Source organism: Aphidius gifuensis, linkage group LG1, assembly GCF_014905175.1.
Source record: "Aphidius gifuensis isolate YNYX2018 linkage group LG1, ASM1490517v1, whole genome shotgun sequence".
Taxonomy (NCBI): domain Eukaryota; kingdom Metazoa; phylum Arthropoda; class Insecta; order Hymenoptera; family Braconidae; genus Aphidius; species Aphidius gifuensis.
The window spans coordinates 5,717,054-5,738,172 of record NC_057788.1 but is presented as its reverse complement, the minus strand read 5'-3'; the positions used below and the strand labels follow the sequence as shown (position 1 = coordinate 5,738,172).

The following is a 21,119-nucleotide window of genomic DNA, read 5'->3' as shown; positions in this document are numbered from 1 at the left end:
TTGACTCACATTTCATCGATTCATCATGTTGTACCGTTCAATTCTAGCATGTGTATCTCAATTGAATTTTATCATAAATAATTTTCACGTTATAATTATCAATTAATAGACAGCGTTAAAATAGAAATATGTCATTCAAATGACCTACTCCAACTTCATTATACAAAGCACTTAATAATTCAATGGCATTTATTTTTGATTTTTATTTTCCATCCAACTGGAATAAATAAAACCTTGGTGTTTTTTTTTTTAACATGATTAATCAGGTTTTTTTTAGCAATATTTAAAATATATTATTTATTGTGTTTGCAATTTTTATTGACGTAAATAGATCATAGAATATTTTCATCACAAATGTGTTTATTCATGAGAGTAAAATTATATATTTTTATTGCCAAAAAGATATCAATTATTGTTGTTATACATCAAATAAACATTGTCATAAAAAAAAATATGTTCAAACTTTAAATTTTAATAATAATTATAACTGTTTTTTTTTTTTTATTGTGAATTGTTCTTTAAATTTTTATGAGCCACGGAATAGGGGAAAAAAAATATATGACTTCCGCATGATACAAAATAATATAAAAAACAATGCATATATAGCATTGGGAAAATCAATAGTTGACACAACAATTTAAACTAGAGTATGACCTAATCCGGTTGTACACAATTACTCTTGGTCAAAAGTGTATATAAAATAAAAAGAATAAAAAAATTGTCCTGCGGTTATTTAAGCTCCGAAAAAAAAAATAATAAATAATTATATCCGGGACAGCGCGAACGCTTATCCCAACTACCAAAAATTATGCGTGCAATTATCAAATATATGAATAATCACAAGGTTCAGCTCGTATTCTTTAATTGTGCAATGAATCGCGAGCCTTACCCAGGAAGAACCGTCTTCTTGATCGCGGTATCTTCCACGCCAAGTAAGTTATACTCGCGACACAATTAACCATAAATATTAATGATTAAAATTTAATAATAACTATTGAGAAAAATATTTATATTTCACGAACTCTAGCGGTATATTAAATTATTAATAAACAAAACAAATAGCACTTTTTTTTTTTTATCGAAATACTTTTGTTTTTGTAAATCGAAAAAAAAAAGAACAACATGAAAACATCAACTATATAATTTACAAATAACTTTTTTTATTGTAAAATTTTTTTATAGTATAAATATTTTTCTAATAACGGTAATGATGATGATGATAATGATGATGATGATGATGATGAATGAAATTTAAATTAAAATAAAAGTAAATTCGAGATTGTTTATTCGTCACGCTTTTACGACTACATTACGTCAATCCGCAATGTAACATTTCATAACCAAGACACACACAACACTATATATTGCAATAATATAAAATTTATACTAGGTAAATTATTGTATACGCGTGTGTACATGCATAATATAAATACACATGGGGATTTAGTTACCGTATTAAATCCGTGCAACGATACACGAAGCCAACCAAGTCATTTTAACTATTTTTCATTTATTTTTATTTTGAATACCCAAGAGATTCATGAATACCAAAATATATCATGTTCAAATAATAAATAAATATTTGCGGAAGTTGAGGGATCGAGTGAAAGCTTGCTTTATACAAAAAAGAGAAGAACGAGGTGTGCCTGATATAAATCGATCGGTCTACAGCTCAAGCTGAACGAACCACCACCATTCAGATTGCTTTTCTGAAGACTTTTTTTCAACTTTTTTTTTCATCTTCCGTTTAGGAAATAGAAGGGACAAGACCCTGCCCTGATATGTCAATTTTCAATCAAATTTGAAATATATTTATCCCTAAATTACCATCAAATCAATCAAATATAAATTTATTCATCAATATTAGAAAAATATTAATTACTTAAATTTATCGTCAAATCAAAATTTACAATCTAATAACATAATTTTATACATTCAATTTAAAGAAAAAAAAAAAAGCCTTGATGTATTTTTTTTTTTCCCTCAAGATCTTTGTAAAATACATGAGAGAAAAATTGTCAGGGTCATTTTAAATTAAGCTTGAAATTGTTTTTTTTATTTTAGACTATAAAAACTCGACATTTTTTGTTTGTTTATAACCACGTGGGATAGTGTGACGTCATGAAATAAATAATAATTATAGTATATACAAATCAAGGTTAAAATAACCGCAAGATTTGTATATTATTGTGTTGATGAAAAATCAATGATATCATGGTATATATGCTTGTTTGTATTTATGATAAAATAATATAAGTATATTGCTAAATTTGTCGAAATGTAAATAAGAAACTCGTCACGCTGTCTAGGATTGTTTATACACCGTAACGGGGTAGTTGGCCTCTCAACAAAAATCATAATATATTAACCAATTTGGTATAAATAATAATATGATAAAATTTAAGTTAAACAATGATTGCGTATATGAAGAAAAATTGATGATGATAAAACATATTTTTTTTTATACTTCTTGTTTTTAAAACAAATAAAATTGTTTGCTTAAAATCTCAAGTGTTTTTTGTCACGTGAAATAGATATCTCAATGTAGATATATTAAATTAAATGTATGTGTTTATAAATTGATATTTATCTGTTTGTATGACAACGTAAATTGCAAACGCCCTGAGAATAACGATATCTACCTGTTCGTTGGTTTAACGAGCTTGTTCACTGTTTACAACGAAATCGATATCAACCCCAACATTTCAGGTGGGGCAGTTGCAAATACCTCAATGCTCTTCGCACCTCATTAACTATATCATTAATAATTGATAATAAAATTCAATCATAAATACAATGATAAGACACAATACAAAAGATCCATTGTATTGGTCAAAAAGAAATATTGTTTTGCCAAAAATATTATTTAAAAAATAAACATGATAAATAATATTTGTTATGATTAATTTGTCAGTAGGTCAAAAACTTACCAACAATAAATTGACCGCAGTTTATTGCGTTGAGTCAATAATTACGACAGCTGTCAAGCAGGTTGATAATTATTTTTTTTTTTGCAACATCTTCATATCCAATTTATTGAAGAATTAATTTTCACTTTGTTGATTATATCATTATTAAATTTCTTCGATAAATAATAATTTTAAAATTTTCTTTCATCTAGTTTTAAATTTTAAAAAACAAACAAATAAAATTAAAATTTTTAACAGAAAAAAAAATGTCAAACAGCTATTACACACTTGTACGTTTAGAAAACTACGCCTGACTTTTTTTTCATTCTTTTTACAGCATTGTAAAAAAAATATAATGATATAAAAAAATATAATAAAAATAATAGAACGATAAAAAAAAAAAAATTCACATTATTTTTTTTTCACATGTTACAAAATAATATTGCAATTTATTAATTTTCATTATATGGTTTAAATCCATGTAATAATTTTCAAATTTATTATGTCAAATATTAAAAATGGAAAATTTTTTTATTTATTGGATAACATCTTGACAGACGTATACGCGTTTTTTACAAACAGCACCATTTTCACTGAGAGACCCGGCTGTAAACCTTCACCATCGCTCTGCTAAAAAAAATATATATTTATTTTTTTTTTATCAGATTAAATTGATGGGCGCATGCGTTGCGAACCTGTGTAACTAGCGCAAGCGTGTCGTAATTACTATGCCAAGAGCACCAAGACCAACATGACTAGCCATCGTCATCAACAAGACTAAAACTTTTTCTTATCAACCGAGCCAAAAGCCATGTTAGTAGATGGATTGCAGACAAACATATTAAATAAAAAAAAAATAATGAAAACATCGAGAATATGTACAAAGTTCCGTACGGAAAAACCGCATGTATATGTGGAAATTTTAACCGCAGTTAGTGGTTTTCACAAACAAAATGAAAACTTTATAAAGTAACTTTTTATTACCCTATTTGTCGATGAAACTTTTAATTGTTTTTATTTAACAATAGACTCGCAGTTAACTTGTATCTCTATCATGTAGAAATAAAAATAAAAGAAAAATAATTTGAATAAATTTTCTAAGAAAAATAGACGATTCTATTTTTATTTAAGAAATAAAATTATAATAGATAAAAATAGATGAATTTGAGGAAATAAAAATCCTCAATTGACAATTTCCCACAAGTTTTTTAGAATATTTTTTTTTTTCATAACAAACCCAAGTACATCCTGTTTTTTTTTTTTTTTGAATAGCGGATATTTTAATAGGGTTCTGGAATTATTATCCTGGGTGTACGACCCTCCATCATGTCTTGAAGATTAACAGCAATCTCCTGAAAATATGTCAAAAAGAAATTAATAAATCAATTAAATAATAAAATATAATAAGTGATTCACCTCTTCTCGTTGAAGTCGTAAACGATCAATAATTGGTTCATTAAAATTTGGATCATTAATTGGATCCTCAAATTCTTTTTCAGTGTCTTTTGATTTTTGAGGAAATTCATTTTCATAATTACGTTTTATTATATCTAGTATTGAGGAAGGTCGAGATGATGAAATAACAAAATCGATTGCAGTGAATGAATCAGTTCCGGCTGGTATCCAAAGGGCTTGTCTGTAATCACTACAGCAGCCTTTTCTGTAATATTAATTTTTTTATTTATATGACAACTGACAATTGACACATTTTATATGTCGTTGTCAATTAAAAGTAATTAGTTGGAGGAAAAAAAATTCATGATATTAATTTGATAATAAAACTTACACTGGATGATTACCAAAACCATGATGTGAAAGTAGTTCTTTCATTTTTCTAACAAGTCCACTGTCTTTTGATGAATAATACTGCAAATCAGCAGCTAAATTACAGGTAACAGCACGCAATGTACGTCCGATAATTTGTTTTTTTTTTAAATCAAAATCTTTAAATTCATCATATTTTCCTCCCACGATACATAATTTCATGGGGAACGGATCAATTTGTTTTTCACTAGATCGACGGATTTCATTTATCCGGTGGCTCTTCATTTCCTCAATGATATCATTTGAAAAACTCATTTTTAAAGCACAACGTGCAGCTGTTAAACTCTCTTCTAATATCGACCAAAGAACATCTGGAGATGTTAAATCCAAAACAATTACAAGAGTAATATGACGAGGGGAATGCGTTAAACTTGCACCAGTCATTGCGGCTGATATTAATGATGATGATAGATGACCAACTTCCCAAATATGTATTACATCTTTTACCTAACAAAATCATTTTGAAAAAATTCATTTTTATATATTAAATAATTTTGAAAATTATTTAATTATATTTACCAAACTTTTTCCTGCTTTTCTTCCAAATGAATAATCCATTGCAATTGTTGGCTTTGGAATTTCTTCTTTTTCAAGAAATCTATATGCCATTGTAGTTTTACCCTGTAAATATATTTTTATTTCATTTATTTACTTGAAAAAAAAATTTTTAATTTAAGATAATACACTTATTTATTTAAAAAATTACCAAAAATTATTGCTTTTTTTTTATAAACAAAGTTTTATTTGTAATGTATTTTTAGTTTTAATAGAAATTTTTATTTATGTAAATTTATTGTACTTACTACTCCTTTACTGCCAATTATTATAATCGATCTTTCTTTAGTATTTTCAAGCTGGTTTTTATTATCTTCCTCACCCATTTTTAAATTATTTATTCTTTGAATTATAAAAAGTTATTAACACTATTTTTATCGAAATTGTTTACATTGTTTTAAACAGTTATTAAATATTTTTACTGGCTTACTGAGAACTGCACGACTCAGTTGAAAAACATTTGTATACAATGACGTTGCTATAACAACACAACTCAATAAAAATTCAAAATTAAAATAAATAAAAATCATATATAAAACTTTTTTTTTTTAAATAATAAACACAATTTTTTTTCAATGATTATACCTTAAAATTTATAATATATAATTACAGTTGTTTTTACAATTAAATGGTAAAATATATATTTTATAAAGATAAATAAATTTCAAAAATTTTTGTTTAATTATTATAATTTTTCTTAATTATTCCAAGTCAAAAGTGGTCCAACAAATAAATAATTTACAAGTAATAATAAAAACCAAAAGTACTTTTTCAACTGTTAAGTCGCTGATATTGTTATTAAAACATTTCATAATATTATCGATATAAAATATTCGGACTAGAGCATGGAATGCATGTTAAATTTAATTAAATTTTTTTTTTAGAAATATATCAACCAAGTTATTGCATAATATATATATAAATTAATAATTATCCAATAAGTTTTATATATACATTTTAATTTTGCTCTTATATTTAATTAAAAGAAAATTTATTCATGTATCCTTATGACCAAAATCTTATATAGTTGGCCAATGAACTTTTAGATTTATTTTGGCAGTGAAAATCATTAGATCATATTTCTTTAATATATTTAAAATTCATTTATCATTTTTTAAATTTAATAAAACAATTAAGACCAAGTTGGTAATAAATTTACTTTGTGGTCAACTATCATTATTATTGGTCATTGCATATTTCATTGCATCAAGTAGACAATAAATTACACTCTCTGCATGTTATCTAGTCCATATGTCAGTCATCCAATCGTCATTTAATTCAGTTGGTGGTAAAACTTTTAAATTTCTCAATGCTTCAAGATAAAATGTTAATTCAGATGTAACAACACCATGTTGAGGACCACCATTATTAACAATATTCATATTAATTAATTGTTCCCTAAGTTTTTCTTTAAATGATACATTAACAGTACGATAAAGTGCTTGTACTTCAACAGGAGGAAGAATTCCAGAGACAGCTTCATGAAGTTTAACAAGATGCCTACAATGAAAAAATAATGATAAAAAATATTTATCAAAATAATGAAATAAAAATTAAAATATAAGCTTATATATTACCTTGATATATTTCTAAATGATTGTGATGGTACTGGTGGTCGTGCATCCCAATTTGATATTTGTCCACTAACAAGATTATCAACAATTGTCAATATTTTACCTTCAATTTCTCTAATATGTGCTCTAACATCTCTCTCAACACTGTCAAGTAATGCAACACCACCTGTACCACCAGATGAACCAATAACACCACGATTTGAACTGTGATTTGCTAATTCTTGAAAATGTAATTTAACAAATGGCATAAACCATAATATAAGCTTTAAACTACGTCCAGCAAGTACAAGAATAGTACTTGTTATTGTTTTTAAACCAGCAACATGCATTGCACCAGCACCAAGTACAAGTTGACAACATCTTGAATTATAATGTCTTAAAAGTTCAGCCAATTGACGACCAATTGATCCAGATAGTGCAGTCAATTCACTTCCAGTTTTACAATAATCATAAATCATTTGTACAAGCATCAATGCTGTTCCAACAACAGCATATTGTTCTTCACCAATAAATATACAATTTTTAACATCATTACTATTACTATTATTATTATTATTATTATTTTTAATTGAATTTTCTAGTTTTAATAAATTTACAGGAATATATCTATTTTCATAAACAAATGTGACTAGACATTGTATATCATTTTGTACATCAGCTTGTTTCCATCTTTCTGATTCAAGTAGCATTGTTAATTTTGTTTTTCTTTCAGTATGAAAACGTTGAACAAATTTACTTGCTTGTGCTTTAAATGCTGATCTCAATGCAGTACATTGTTTACCACATATTTTTTCACATATTTCTGTAAAATTTTCAACCATACTTGCTAATTGACATACTTGATTAGCTGTTGCACGATCACTAAGCCAAGAACTTTTTTCATTTAAATTATATTCTTTATTATCATTTGATATTAATTTATCATGTTCATTTCTATCATTTGTACCAGCAGTTAATAAACTACCTAATCTTTCATGACAATAATCACAAACTGATATTAACATGTCATTTAATTTTGTTATAACACGTGAATATTCATCTTGTAATAATAAATGTTCATTTGTATTAATTGTAATAGTATTATTATCATCATTATCAGCATCATCATTATCTGATTCAGATGATAAATCAGCAGTGTCTTTCATAACTTCATAAACAGCTTTAACACGATAAAGAAGATTTGTCAATGATTTAATTGTATCTTGTAATAATTTAAGTCTTTCTGATAATGATAAACCAGCAACTTCAAGACCAGCTGCTTGTTGATCACTACAACAATCACTTGCAGCAAGTGCTTCAATAACACGTTGTTTTGTTATAGCACGTACAGTTGTTATTGCTTCTTCTTTATAAATATCAACAAATTGAAAATATTTTTGTCTTAATAAACCAGATATTATTGATACAAGTTTATCACCATCAAGTACAGTATTATCATTTGTTAATGGACGATTTAAATCAGCAGTTGCATATCTTTCAAATTCAGTTGATAACATTTTATCAACTAATCTTTCCATTTCAGTTAATTGTGAACTTAAATGACGAAAACTATGTATACCATTTAATTCTTGATGTAATATTTCTTGTGTTGTTGATATTAAATCAAGTGCTGCAACATAATCTGGTGTTGATAATAATAATTGTATCATTGGTTGACTTTGATGTACTGTTGCCATTAATTTAAGTTTTTCATATGTTATTAAACGATTTGTCTTAGCACGTTCAAGACGTAATACATTTAATGAATTTATCACTAAACTATCATCAATTTCATGTATATTTTTTCTCAATGCTTTTAGTACAGTTATTGTTTGTGTTAAATGTTCCATAAGTGCATCATGTGATGTCATTGCATGAAAAAATGCTTGTGATTTTGATGCAACTTGTTCAGCAATTCTAACTTCAACAATATCTAAATAATGACTTAATTTTTCTTGTTCAGTTGCAACATGTACAACAACATTTTTATCATTATTTAAAAGTCCATCTTTTGTAAAAGGAAATATTGTTTCGAAATTATCACGTTTTGATAAATCCAATCCAGGACTTAAAAATATCTTTGGAATACTTGCTAAATCAAAATGTGATGAACGTTCTAAAAAAATATGTAATTAAAAAACATGTAATTTTAATTATTTTAAAAAATAAATACAACATTAAATTAAATTACCTAGTGATTTTGATTTTCTTAAAGTTGATGATTCATTTGATTTGGTTAAACTTGTTTTAGAATGTTTTCTATATCTGTGACATATTTTTTTAATATAACTATCAAAATGATGTATATTTATATCTTGAAGATATGGACTTTTTGGTATATCAACACGTTCAACAAATGCATCACCCCATGTTTTTGTAAAAAAATTACTTTGTTTTCCTTTTCTTGGATCATTAAGAACAGCTGGAAGATTTTGTGATGCTGAATAAATTGTCCATGTTGATGTTTTATCATCATCACCATTTGTTTTACGTTGTTGTTGTTGTTGTTGCATTGTTGCGTGTTTTGTTACATGAATTACATAATCCTTATCAGAGACACCTTCCAATGGTAAACTGGAGCATACTGCATTGTAACCATATTTACATACATAGGAACCGCCCTCAATTGTACAATGTTGTTCTCGTAAATGTCTAAAATATATTTATCATAATATTTATTATTGTTAATTTATAATTAAAAAACAATTATAGACAAAAATAAATAAACAAGTAAATAATTAAATAAATAAAAATTAAATTAAATAACAAAATAATTATTATAAAAATATAAAAGACACATGTAAAATTGATGTTAATTATTTTGAATTGATTTTAATTTTACAACATAAATAAAAATATTTATATTTATATTATTAAATTTGACATATGTGTACTCACCTGACAAAGTCTTGGTGTCGTTTAAAGGTGAGGTTAGAACAGTACTCACAAATGAGAATTGATGTTATAAATTCTGATGTTTTTATTATTTTAGCCATGTTATTTGACAATATAACTTTGTCATGTCAACATAATTAATATATAAATTTTTTAACTATTTTATTATCATTACACTATTAATATATTTTATATTTAAACCGTATGTTTCACACACGACAATTGAGAGTTGCAACTTGCATGTCACGTCCAAGTCCAACTCGACAATTCGACAATTCACACACAACACTGATGACACACAAGCCAAGCAGCTGTATTATTAGCGCTAAATATTTAAGCTTGTATAAGCTATTAAATATATTTAAAAAAAAAAAAAATAATTAACTTGATAAATAAATAAATAACTAGACAAACAAATAAATATAAAAAATTTTTTTTTCATCTTTTTTTTCGCCATAATAAATGTCATATGGCTTATTTACAAAAAAATATATAATTAATAAAAAAATATGTATATAAAAAAAATTAAAAAATTGAATATATAAAAATTATTAAAATTTTTATTATGGTCCAGTTGCTGTTGTTTCATGAAATTGATTATTATTGTTGTTGTTGTTGTTGTTGTTGTTGTTGTTGTTGTTGTTATTATCATTGTTAGCATAATGAAACTGTTGAACAAATTGATGATGTTGTTGATATATTGGTAATGCTTTTTTTTGTAATTCAAATGCTAATAATTCTTGTCTTTTAACTTCCATTAAATGTTCACGATTATGAATATAATCATAAATATTTGGTAGACCCATAACAACACAAGCTGATAAAGCTGAACGACTTATATTCATGTCTGATGCTTCATACCATTCATTTGTTTTTTCATCATAACATTCAACAAAATACATTGCACGAAGACCATTATAGCCACCAATTGCAAATATCATATCATCAATAATTGCTGTTGCAAAATTACTACGTGGATTATACATTTGTGGTATGTATTCCCATCTATTTGTTACTGGATCATATTTTTCACAACTATTTATTCTTTCTTCTCCATTAAAACCTCCTAATTTAATAATAAAGAAAATGCTTTAATAATTTTTATCTATTTAAAATACATTTGTAGAATAATAATTACCCAATGCATAAATACAATTATGATAAGCAATACATGATACACCAGATCTACGATGTCTCATTGGTGCAATAAGTGTCCACTGATTAGTCTGAGGATCATAAACTTCAGCTGAACTCAAACAATCTGAACCATTGAACCCGCCAACAATGTAAATTTTATCTAAAATAATTAAATAAATAAATAAAATTATCAGTAAATAATATTTTTTAAATTTAAAATAATTTTTATTTACTATTTAATGTTGTAGCACTGGCATCAGATCTTTGTCGTTTCATATTCGGAAGTAAAGACCACTGATTGTCCTTGTAATTATATCTTTCAACAGTATTTAAACGATATTTTCTATTATGACCACCCATTGCATATATCATATCATCAAGTACCACAACACTGACGTAACATCTACGACAATTCATTGGTGCAATTTCACGCCATGTTTTTGTAACAGCATTAAAACATCGACAACTATTTAAATATTCTTGTGTATTAAAACCACCAATAACATAAATATTAAAACCAATAACAGCTGCTCCATGATAACCACGAGCACCTTCTGGATCTTCATGTAGCATCTGTAATATAAAATTTTATAAATTTATTTTTAATTTATTACAATAAGTGCATAATACTTACTGGAATCCAACGATCAGCTCGAGTATCATATGTCTCAATGCATCCCATTATTAAATCATTTTTCCATCCACCAATTGCAAATATAATTTCATGTGGTACTCTTGGTCTTGCTATTTCAGGTGTTGATAATATTGTATTTTTTGTAGTTATCATTTCAAGATCATATAAAAATGTAAGTGTTTCAATGATAATTGGTCTACATGTCTCAACACCACTAACATATTTATGATCTTTAACATTTTCTAAAAAATATTGTGTTTCTAAAAGACCAAGTCTAACTGTTTTTAATAAATTAACAATATAAATTTTACGATTATCTGGATCATGATTAATCCAACGTACAATTAATTCCCAAACAACTTCTTCACTTTTAACATTTAATAAATCAGAATCAATTATTGGTAATAGTTGTTCAATTGATAAATCAATTATTTCACAACTATTTTTTGCAACAAGAATAAAATTACGCATAATATAAGTATGAGAATTATATTCAAGATTTTGACATGAATGTTCTTTAGCAAAACCCATGATACTTATACAATTTTCTGGTGTTAATTGATTTTTTAAATAGTCCTGGCATATATCAAGAATACCAAGTATCCAAAGATAATTTGCAGCAATTAATACTTTACAAACATTATCATCATTAACATCTAGAGAACGTAAATATGCATATTTAACTATGAGATTCATTGTTTCACTGTCAACATCTGGTAGAAGAACATCAGTTTTTTCTTGAGTATACAAGGGTGTTGTGAATAATGTTCTATAAAAAATTATCATTTAAATTTTATAATGAAGCTAGAAGTTATTTTTCAATTACCTAAAATATGTACTACAAGCTGATAATATTGCTCGATGAACTGGAAATATTCCACCATCTTTAAGACGAACAGTTGCATCACAAAATAAATTATTTTCTCTAAGATCATATAGTGATTGCATTGCTTGGGTACTCATACATCTTCCACCATATCCGACACTTGGAGAATCATCAGAAGTCCCACTTGTTTCTGTTTCCATTTCCATAATTTCAATATCACAACCTCCCTTTACACTGTACCTCTTAATCACAACGTCTTTTTTTTATTTTTCATTTTCTCTATATCCCCCCAAGCTAATATACTGGTGATTTGTTTTTTTTTTTTATTTATTCTTTTTCTTGTCAATATTTATAAACCGAGATTTTTAGAATTTTTTTACTGATTAATTACACGTGGAGCTATATTTGAACTTGTAATTTTTCCCTTTAATCTTCGATGACATAAATAAAAAAATAAAAAAAAAAATATAAAGAACCGAGAATACAGCAACGTTAATAACAAAAGACAAAATAATTTTTAATGTTTTTAAATTATATATTTTTTTTCTTCTAAAAAGTATAGATAAAATTAAAATTTATATATAAAATTTTTCAACTAAATATTACAGTATTAATAATTTATTTTTATTTGTATTTTTATTTATCATTTTTTTATAAAATATATATATATTAATAGTCTATTGATAACAGATGCATTTATATTTTATTTTTATTAGAAAAAATAATATAAAAACAAAAAAAAATAAATAAATGATTCAAGAAAAAAAAAATAATAATCGTTGACCTGAAAATTTTTTTATTGTTTAAAATGATAACAAAATAAAAATACCTGAGGAGTTTTATTATTTTTAAAAATTAAACAACAGTATCAGGTTCAACAATATTGCCACTATTTGATGTTGATGAATCATCAGATGTTACTGATGAATACACACTTGAATCAAGTAATGAATTTAATAATGTATTAATTTTATTTTTAAATGTATTATAATTTAACTGATTATGAACATGATTAATTTGTTGTTGTGTTTTATCAATATCAATATTTTTAATAATTGAATTATCATCAAATATTCTAAATGTCCAATTAACAACAGCAAATGTTGCAGCATTTGTTGGAAATGCACGTATTATTGTTGAATTTAAACCTCTAAATAAACATATAAAACCTTCTTGTTTTATTGATTTTTTAAAACAATCAATTGCACCATTATATTTAAAATCAACATCAGCTTGTAATCTTGATTTAATAACATCAATTGGATATGTTAATATCCATGATGCAGTACCAGCTAAACCACCAGCAATTAACATGTGTAGCGTTGATATTGGTATCACGGTATTTTGTCTTGTTAATGCTTCATATGTTAAAAAATATATTCCAAAACTTGGAGTTTCACGTAATGCTGTTATTCCAAGACCATTAAATATACCATTTAAACCATTTCGTTTATAAATATCACGTAAACAATGAATTGCACCAGTATATTTTTTTATACTATCATCATTACTATTTGATTGTAATTGCATTCTTGTTTTTGCTAATTCAAGTGGACTTGCAATTGGTGATTGTGCTAGACCTGCAATTGCACCAGCTAAAAAATGAGTTGATAAATTGCTTGAATCAACATTTGATTTTTGTACTTGTGCATAAACACCAAAAACAATTGCATTTACTATTGTAACACCTGCTAGTGGTGAACTCATTCCTCGATAAAGAGCAGCAGTCTATTTGAAAAAACAAATTAATAATTAAACTTCCATTTTTAATTGAGAATTTAAATTTAATTAAATAGGAAAAAAAAAATTTACAGATTGACTGGAAATTAGAGAAGAAAAACAATGCCATGTTCCTCGATATTTTGGATTTTTTGAATCTTGTGTTTGAATGTGAACTTTTATTGTATCCAAGGGATATCCAACTACCAAACCAGCACCACCTTAATTTATTTAAATATTATTATTTTATTTCAATGTAAATGTAATTTAAAAAATTTTATTTTAAACACTTACCTCCAAAACAACCAGCAATAAAATCAAGAGCCATTGTTCTTTTTGATTAAAAATGAAGTAATTATACAATTTACTTGATAAACAATATTTTATTAGATATAAAAAAAGCTCATTAAAATGCATGAAATCCATGAAATTTTTGTAATCGTTGTATTTTTTTTTTAAATTTAATAATTTATATTTTTAAAAACTAAAATTTACACTTATATAAATTTAATTTTATCTTTCTGATTGTCTTCTAATTACACCTCTATTAATTTGTAAATAAAATTTTTGTAAATCCATTTTTAAATTAAAGAATGAAAGAAGAAGAAGAAAAAAAAACTGCGTAATAAATTATTGAATAGTTATATATTTTTTGCGTTCAATTGATTAAAAGTTTGAATGAAAAGTGAGTATTTCTACTTTGATATACTGAGTCTGAATTGTATTCACTAAGCATCAACGATTCCGGGGAGTAAAGATCATCTATTATCGTAAGCTTGATGATGCAAAAAAATGAGAAAGTAAATGAGAAATTATTAAGAAAAAAAAAAAAAAATCAATATGATTAGTTAACTTGTGAAAATTAAATGACTTTTGAATAATGTCTTTTTGCAATTTTTATATTCTACACCAAGAGGTCAAGCGTCCGGCGATAACAAAAGTCATCGACAAATTATTTTATATTTTTCATTAAAATAAATATTTATATATATTATTATTGTTGTTGTTTATATACAAGTTTAATTAACTTTTAAAAATTAATATCTTATTGTATCAATATTTTTAGTATTATTATTTTTTTTTATTTAATTTTGTTTATTTTCATATGCAATAAATTTTATTTTATTTTTTTTTTTATATAATAATCTTATATCGCTTTTAATATTAAATTATGTATATTTAATCAATCATTTATTGCAATATATATATTTTTCCATTGATATTTAAATTTATCATCGCAATTTTTTACTTAATAATTTAGCTATAATGTAACTCGCCAGAGGGAAGCATCAATTGACACACAAAAATTTTAATTCAATGATAATGTCGCATTCGAAATTGTCATGTCATTTTTTTATTATTATTTTATTACTCGAAAGGCAAACAAGTGTGACATTCTTATCATCATTTACCACCCTCAATTCTAGATATTGATCCTGTTCGACGAGACTATAAAACTACTGTACTATACGAAATTTCGATTGTCCATAGAAAAAAATAATTCGAAGCTTTTTTTTCATCAACAAAATACAAAAGCTCATTGCAAATAAAAAATTAAAATTTTTTATTGTTTTTATTTTTAATTAAATGAATTTAATTAATACGATTTTGTTTTTATATAAACAGTTACTTTTTTTATAATGACAAAAGTAAATAATCTTGTCTTGCGCAGAAACGATGATGGGCGCGGATGTCATGTGGACTTGATAAATAAAATAGCAGCTAAATATATACGTCAAGGCACGCGGTACGGGCTGAACCAATTTTAATTTTCATTGGATACTAAAGTATTATAAGTTTAACTTGTGCTTAACATATCAATAAAAATAACTAAATAATAAATATTATAAAAAATATATATGTATTGCATAATAATTGTAAATTTGAAGAATAAATTAATACAGTGTTGGGATAAAAAAACAAGTCTGACATTGAAAGGATTTTACTACTTGTTTCAGTGATAGTAACACACCCAAATTATATCACATTCAATTTTTCGATTTATTATAAAAAAATTTATCAAGTGCTTAATTTGGCTTTTAATAGATTTTTTCTCTTGTCTTTTCTTCATTTATTTAATGTCCAGGTATGTTTGTCTTGTCATTTATTTATACACCTTTTCTTTTTTTTATTTCATATGAATTATTTTTATCATCGCCAAGAAAGAGTTATTTACAAACAGGCATCAAATTTCATATGGTGAAAAAAATATACATACTGATGCAATACCGGTGTAATATTGTGATTGGAAAATAGTTTTTTTTATTTTAGTTTTTTACGCAGTTTCTATTTGATTATTATTATTTTGTTCTATTGATTGAACTTTATATATAACTGTCAACTATAAAATGATGCTCATTCTTCGATTTTGATATATACACACATATGTAAATATTATTTTTATTTTTTTTTTTATTATTAAATTGTCCTTGAAAATATTACGATGAGTTATTTACGTCTTTAAATTTACGATTGTATTATTTTTATTTCAAAAATAAAAAATATATAGATTCTGTCATTTTATTTTATGTTTGTTAATAAAATTAAAATGATGTATAATAATTTGTTAAATGTTGTTTTTTGTTTGTAGTTTAAATAATGGATACAAAGAAATCCGAGACATCACAGTCTTCGCCGCGAACGGAGAGACACTTCATCAATCGAGATCCACAGGTAAATGAAAATTTTATATAAATTAACAGAATGATTAATGTGCCAGTTTAATTTATATTTTTATATATTAATTCATCTTGAGATGATTAAATTGTCAAAACAATAAAAATAATATTCAATTTAAATTGAAAAAATAAAAATAAATACTAAAGGTTGATGATGTCTTCTACATCTACTGTTTGTATTGTAAAATAAAAAATAGAAAATAGAAAAATAATAAAGGTTGATGACATGAGTTTGATGATCACAGGATGAGGAGACATCTGATTGTCCACTTCTTACACCGAGTCCACCACCTGGCGAGACTCCAGATCCCCTCAAAACAACAACAATGTTTAATCCACTTGAGGGTACTCCCCTTGAAATGACACCCACACCAACCCTCAACAATCTTAATTCTGAAGACGGTCTCAAAGCTTTTATGAGCATTGTCAACAGCAACAATATCAAACTTACTAATGACGGTGATTATATTTTCAAAATTAATAGAAAAAAAAAAAACAATATTCTATTCTAAATTATCGATTATTTATTTTTATCATTTTAATTTTTAATTTTTGCAATATATATAAAATTGGAGTGTTAAATTGAATTTCGATTATCGTCAATGCGTTTAATATATATAATGAAAATCAATTGACCCATCGGAGCAAATAAATTTAACAAATAATTTTAAGTCAGTCAGTCAATTTAACAGTGTGTGTAGCAGCTAGATGTCAATGAAAAAATAAAACTACAAAAATACCTGATAAAAATTATTGTAAATTAATTAAAAAATAATAATTTATTTTTCTAATAATTTAAGAACCAAGTTCACGTGATCCAATGGTGGAATCAAGCAGCAGTGAAGATAGCACAACAAAAGAACCAGTTTGTACACAATTATTGACACAATTGAATACAGCATATCAACATCTTGCTCCAGATGCTCAAGCAATTGTAAGTATTAATTAAAAAAAAAATTTATAATTTGATTTTAAATTAATGTTATTGATGAATGAGTTTTGGCTGTACTGTGACGTGATGATTGGCGTTGCTGAGTTAAACGCCAAAATTAACAGAATGATTGCCAGAATGTTTTTTTTTTTTTTTTTTATTGTATGATGATTTTATTTATAGTCTATATATTATACACGTTGACAGAGTGTGTATAGGTGATTTTAAATGACTGCGTCACAAATTATGTTTAATTATAATTATAAAAAATTGATGTCTTAATTTGTTTTTTATTTGGCAAGTTTTACAATCAAGATAATGGAGGAAAATTGGATAATGGAATTCAATTAGTCGTGCCAAAACCACCAAAAGATTACAAATTTTCAAAATGGAATTGGCCAAAAATACGTCAATCATGTTTTATATTAACAGTCAGTTTTTTTATAGCAATAACGTTGACTGCTATTAGAGGAATATTAACACTACCAACAAGGTATTTATCACAAATCATTATTAAATTATTAAACAATAAATAAATAATTATTGATTGCTAAAAAAATAATTATATTTAATTTAAATTGTAGATGTGAAGCACAGACAGAATGGTGGCAAGGAAAAATATTTTATGAAATATTTCCAGCATCATTTCAAGATTCTTTAAAAGGCAGTGATGGAATTGGTGATATACGTGGAATTACAATGAGAATTGATTATTTAAAAAATATGGGAGTTAAAGCAATTCGTTTAAATTCAATATTTTCATCAACTCATTATCCTGAACAATATGAAAATATAAATAGTTTAACAAGAATTTCTGATAATCTTGGAACAATTGAAGATTTTGATAATCTTGTTGATTCATTGCATAAAAATAATATGACTTTAATAATTGATATTCCATCATATCCATTTATTGAAAGTTTTAAAATTGGAATTGATATGAAAAGAAAAAAAAATTTTTTACTTAATAATATTATTGATGATGATGATGAAAATTATATTAATAAACGTATTAAAAGACAAAATATAAATGATAAAATGAATAAATTATTATCATCTTTATTTGATATTAATGAGCCAATGACAGATAAATTAATTTCATCAAATTATGTTGATTCAGATAGTCATGATAATGAATTAACATCAGCACTTAATTATTGGGTTAAAAAAAATGTTGATGGTTTTTATTTAAAAGGTCTTGAGGAATATGTTGAAGATTCAGAATTTGTTAATTATTTAAATGAATGGCGACATACTGTTAAGAGACCAAAAATTTTAATGTGCCATTGGAAAACTTATCAGATGGCTAATGATTTAGTTAAATCAAGTATTGTAAAAACAATGGATTTATTAGATGCAACAATTGTCGTGTCAAATGGAACAAGAGATATTAAAAGACAAATTGATCAAGTTATTAAAAGTAGCTTGTTTAGCATTGATACAATACGACCTTGGATACATTGGTCTGTTGGTGGTATTGATATGAGTCGAATGACATCAACTCTTCAAGTTAAAAATGCAACATCAGCTGCGATGATTATGGAAATGATGTTGCCAGGAACATCCAATATTTTCTATGGTGATGAAGTGAGTTTATTTTATTTAATTAACAAGTTCATACAAACAACAATGACAAAATGTAATTATTATAATTTTTTTTGTATTTATTTTTAGATTGGAATGGTTGATTGTGAATGTGAAGATCACAGAGATCTACTTCATGTACATAATTTACCACCAATGTCTTGGGATTTAATTAATAATTCAGGTGAAAAATTTTCATCACATGGTGTCATGCCTTGGTTACCAAATACTGGACAACCAGTTTTAACAAATATAAAAGATGCAGTTAAAAAAATGGCACATTTACGACAAACAATTTCAACGATTGTCGTTGATTCTGCTTTCAAGCATGGTCATTCTGTTGCCAATTGTGATGTTAGGTAAATTGATAAATTTATAAATATGATACTATTGCTATTAATAATTTAATTTTTTTTACTTTTATAGATTTGCTGATGATGAATTAATTGTCATTGAAAGATCTTATCCACGATTAAATACTTATGTTATGGTTGCTAATTTTAGTAATAGAACAATAGCAAAAGATTTTTCATCACTTTATTATGAAGGACATATTGTTGTTGGTCCAGAAATTAAAATTAATCAAAGTGTATATTTTAAAGAGCTAGCTATTTTACCTGGTGAGGCATTTGTTATTAAACTAAAAAAATGACAGCACAACGATTTTCATAATGATATGATTAAAATTTGATTGAGAGAGTTTAAATAATATTTAAATAAAAAATTATTTTGATGAAATTTATGTAGAAAATTTATAAAATAATTTTTTACAATTTTATGTAAAAATAAATAGCAATTTTTTTGCTCAATAAGTCTATCAAAAATAATAATTTAATATATTTTAAATGTTATTTTGTGTAAAATAGCATTTGCTCAAAAAAAAAAATTTAGTTAAAAAAGCAAAAAAAGGAAAGTAGAAAATTTTCCTTTCCGTCTCATATTTTGTACAAATTTATAGTAGACTCAGGTAAATATCAAAAGAGAAAAACATCATTTTTTTATCAATAATTTGTTTAATCAATTTAACTAGTTGAATAAATTAAATGTGTAGATAAAAATAAATTTTTTAATCTATAAATTGTAATGATTTTATAGCAATAATTATAAAATATTAATTAAATTGTTAAAAAAAATTTCTCATACATGGTCATGTTGAGAGTTTTAAGTATATATACAAGTTCGATTAGACCGAATTTCGAAGTTTCTTTGAGCCGCACCGCGGAGCTACAATCGAAGTTCTCGTAACTAAAATATAGCTCTGAGGAAGGTCCCTGGATCTCTGACCGAAAGAGTCGTAGCATGAACGCTATTAGCCTCGGCCATCATCTCGTAATGGGATAGGATGTCGTAAGACTGATCCTCGAGATGGGCAGAGTGATTGGTCAAAGTAAAGTAATGTGCATATATTGGGTCGGTTCATAGCCGATAACTCAACAGGGCCTTTTTCAAGGAAACATCTTTTTTTACAATATGATATGATTTATTTTTTTTCTTTTAATAAAAATGACCATAATTTTGTGTAATTATATGTAACTATATGTAAAAAAATAATAATTGAAAAATTGTTGTCTAATATAATAATTGTATAAAAAATTATTTTTTTTATTATTATTTAAAAAAATAAATAAATATTATGAATTGACTACACCTGTATGTTGTGTTTTTTTTTTTATTATTGAGATTTTATTTTTTTTCTATGTCTATTACAGCTTTTAGCAGTTGAAAAAAAATATGAACACGAAAGACACAATTTCTATAACGTAATAAAAAAAAAAAAAAAGATTCAAAGAAACTATCGATCATGTCACAAATAAAACTAACACCTCTTGTCACACGAAGCCAAGACAAAAGAAATTATTATTTTATTTTTATCT

General features: G+C 25.4%; 6 protein-coding genes and 1 non-coding gene across 8 annotated transcripts in view; 1 reads left to right on the top strand and 6 right to left on the bottom strand.

The window, feature by feature from the left end:
• Positions 1 to 3,530, bottom strand: part of LOC122861208 (protein numb) — a 29,261-nt gene extending 25,731 nt beyond the window's left edge. The window contains exon 1 of the mRNA XM_044165442.1: positions 2,931 to 3,530. The gene's annotated coding sequence lies outside the window, so the exon portion shown is untranslated. The remainder of the gene's footprint in view (positions 1 to 2,930) is intronic.
• LOC122847964 lies at positions 769 to 940 on the bottom strand. The gene has a single exon (XR_006373418.1). It is a non-coding gene; the product is annotated as a U1 spliceosomal RNA (small nuclear RNA).
• A 646-nt stretch (positions 3,531 to 4,176) lies between the features above and the next one.
• LOC122861207 (cytoplasmic dynein 2 light intermediate chain 1) lies at positions 4,177 to 5,803 on the bottom strand. The gene is made up of 5 exons (XM_044165439.1): positions 5,537 to 5,803; positions 5,253 to 5,354; positions 4,696 to 5,180; positions 4,326 to 4,569; positions 4,177 to 4,261 (listed from the first exon to the last, which is right to left on the bottom strand). The coding sequence occupies exons 1-5, from the start codon at positions 5,612 to 5,614 to the stop codon at positions 4,190 to 4,192; spliced, it is 981 nt and encodes a 326-aa protein (XP_044021374.1). The 5' UTR covers positions 5,615 to 5,803; the 3' UTR covers positions 4,177 to 4,189.
• A 24-nt stretch (positions 5,804 to 5,827) lies between these two features.
• LOC122861206 (vacuolar protein sorting-associated protein 54) lies at positions 5,828 to 10,048 on the bottom strand. Its single transcript, XM_044165438.1, has 4 exons — positions 9,740 to 10,048; positions 9,033 to 9,493; positions 6,866 to 8,957; positions 5,828 to 6,788 (listed from the first exon to the last, which is right to left on the bottom strand). Exons 1-4 carry the CDS (start codon positions 9,835 to 9,837, stop codon positions 6,527 to 6,529), a joined length of 2,913 nt encoding a protein of 970 aa, XP_044021373.1. The 5' UTR covers positions 9,838 to 10,048; the 3' UTR covers positions 5,828 to 6,526.
• A 105-nt stretch (positions 10,049 to 10,153) lies between these two features.
• Positions 10,154 to 13,085, bottom strand: LOC122861205 (kelch-like protein 10). Its single transcript, XM_044165437.1, has 5 exons — positions 12,334 to 13,085; positions 11,508 to 12,276; positions 11,107 to 11,446; positions 10,875 to 11,033; positions 10,154 to 10,802 (listed from the first exon to the last, which is right to left on the bottom strand). The coding sequence occupies exons 1-5, from the start codon at positions 12,537 to 12,539 to the stop codon at positions 10,300 to 10,302; spliced, it is 1,977 nt and encodes a 658-aa protein (XP_044021372.1). The 5' UTR covers positions 12,540 to 13,085; the 3' UTR covers positions 10,154 to 10,299.
• Positions 13,086 to 13,159: 74 nt separating this feature from the next.
• LOC122861204 (mitochondrial basic amino acids transporter-like) lies at positions 13,160 to 14,890 on the bottom strand. Its single transcript, XM_044165436.1, has 3 exons — positions 14,347 to 14,890; positions 14,146 to 14,273; positions 13,160 to 14,061 (listed from the first exon to the last, which is right to left on the bottom strand). Exons 1-3 carry the CDS (start codon positions 14,378 to 14,380, stop codon positions 13,189 to 13,191), a joined length of 1,035 nt encoding a protein of 344 aa, XP_044021371.1. The 5' UTR covers positions 14,381 to 14,890; the 3' UTR covers positions 13,160 to 13,188.
• An 824-nt stretch (positions 14,891 to 15,714) lies between these two features.
• On the top strand, positions 15,715 to 20,898 carry LOC122861203 (neutral and basic amino acid transport protein rBAT-like). Of its 2 annotated transcripts, XM_044165434.1 has the most exons (8): positions 15,715 to 16,138; positions 16,643 to 16,725; positions 16,976 to 17,189; positions 17,531 to 17,664; positions 17,964 to 18,154; positions 18,246 to 19,248; positions 19,336 to 19,604; positions 19,672 to 20,895. In XM_044165434.1, exons 2-8 carry the CDS (start codon positions 16,651 to 16,653, stop codon positions 19,895 to 19,897), a joined length of 2,112 nt encoding a protein of 703 aa, XP_044021369.1. In that variant the 5' UTR covers positions 15,715 to 16,138; positions 16,643 to 16,650; the 3' UTR covers positions 19,898 to 20,895. The 2 variants fall into 2 exon arrangements, with proteins under 2 accessions (XP_044021369.1, XP_044021370.1); XM_044165435.1 differs by lacking the exon at positions 16,976 to 17,189 and having other exon boundaries at positions 19,672 to 20,898.
• The last annotated feature ends 221 nt before the right edge of the window (positions 20,899 to 21,119 follow it).

Coding starts and splice junctions, on each gene's coding strand:
- LOC122861207 (XM_044165439.1), bottom strand. CDS start 5,614: ATGGGTGAGGAAGATAATAAAAACCAGCTTGAAAATACTAAAGAAAGA. Junction 5,355..5,536: donor TAATTGGCAGTAAAGGAGTA/GTAAGTACAATA, acceptor ATATATTTACAG/GGTAAAACTACAATGGCATA. Junction 5,181..5,252: donor GAAAAGCAGGAAAAAGTTTG/GTAAATATAATT, acceptor TGATTTTGTTAG/GTAAAAGATGTAATACATAT.
- LOC122861206 (XM_044165438.1), bottom strand. CDS start 9,837: ATGGCTAAAATAATAAAAACATCAGAATTTATAACATCAATTCTCATT. Junction 9,494..9,739: donor CGACACCAAGACTTTGTCAG/GTGAGTACACAT, acceptor AATATATTTTAG/ACATTTACGAGAACAACATT. Junction 6,789..6,865: donor TCATTTAGAAATATATCAAG/GTAATATATAAG, acceptor TTTTCATTGTAG/GCATCTTGTTAAACTTCATG.
- LOC122861205 (XM_044165437.1), bottom strand. CDS start 12,539: ATGGAAATGGAAACAGAAACAAGTGGGACTTCTGATGATTCTCCAAGT. Junction 12,277..12,333: donor GCTTGTAGTACATATTTTAG/GTAATTGAAAAA, acceptor AATTTTTTATAG/AACATTATTCACAACACCCT. Junction 11,034..11,106: donor CAGTGCTACAACATTAAATA/GTAAATAAAAAT, acceptor TAATTATTTTAG/ATAAAATTTACATTGTTGGC.
- LOC122861204 (XM_044165436.1), bottom strand. CDS start 14,380: ATGGCTCTTGATTTTATTGCTGGTTGTTTTGGAG. Junction 14,274..14,346: donor TATTGCTGGTTGTTTTGGAG/GTAAGTGTTTAA, acceptor AAATAAATTAAG/GTGGTGCTGGTTTGGTAGTT. Junction 14,062..14,145: donor CTCTAATTTCCAGTCAATCT/GTAAATTTTTTT, acceptor TTTTTCAAATAG/ACTGCTGCTCTTTATCGAGG.
- LOC122861203 (XM_044165434.1), top strand. CDS start 16,651: ATGGATACAAAGAAATCCGAGACATCACAGTCTTCGCCGCGAACGGAG. Junction 17,190..17,530: donor TATCAAACTTACTAATGACG/GTGATTATATTT, acceptor TAATAATTTAAG/AACCAAGTTCACGTGATCCA. Junction 19,249..19,335: donor ATATTTTCTATGGTGATGAA/GTGAGTTTATTT, acceptor ATTTATTTTTAG/ATTGGAATGGTTGATTGTGA.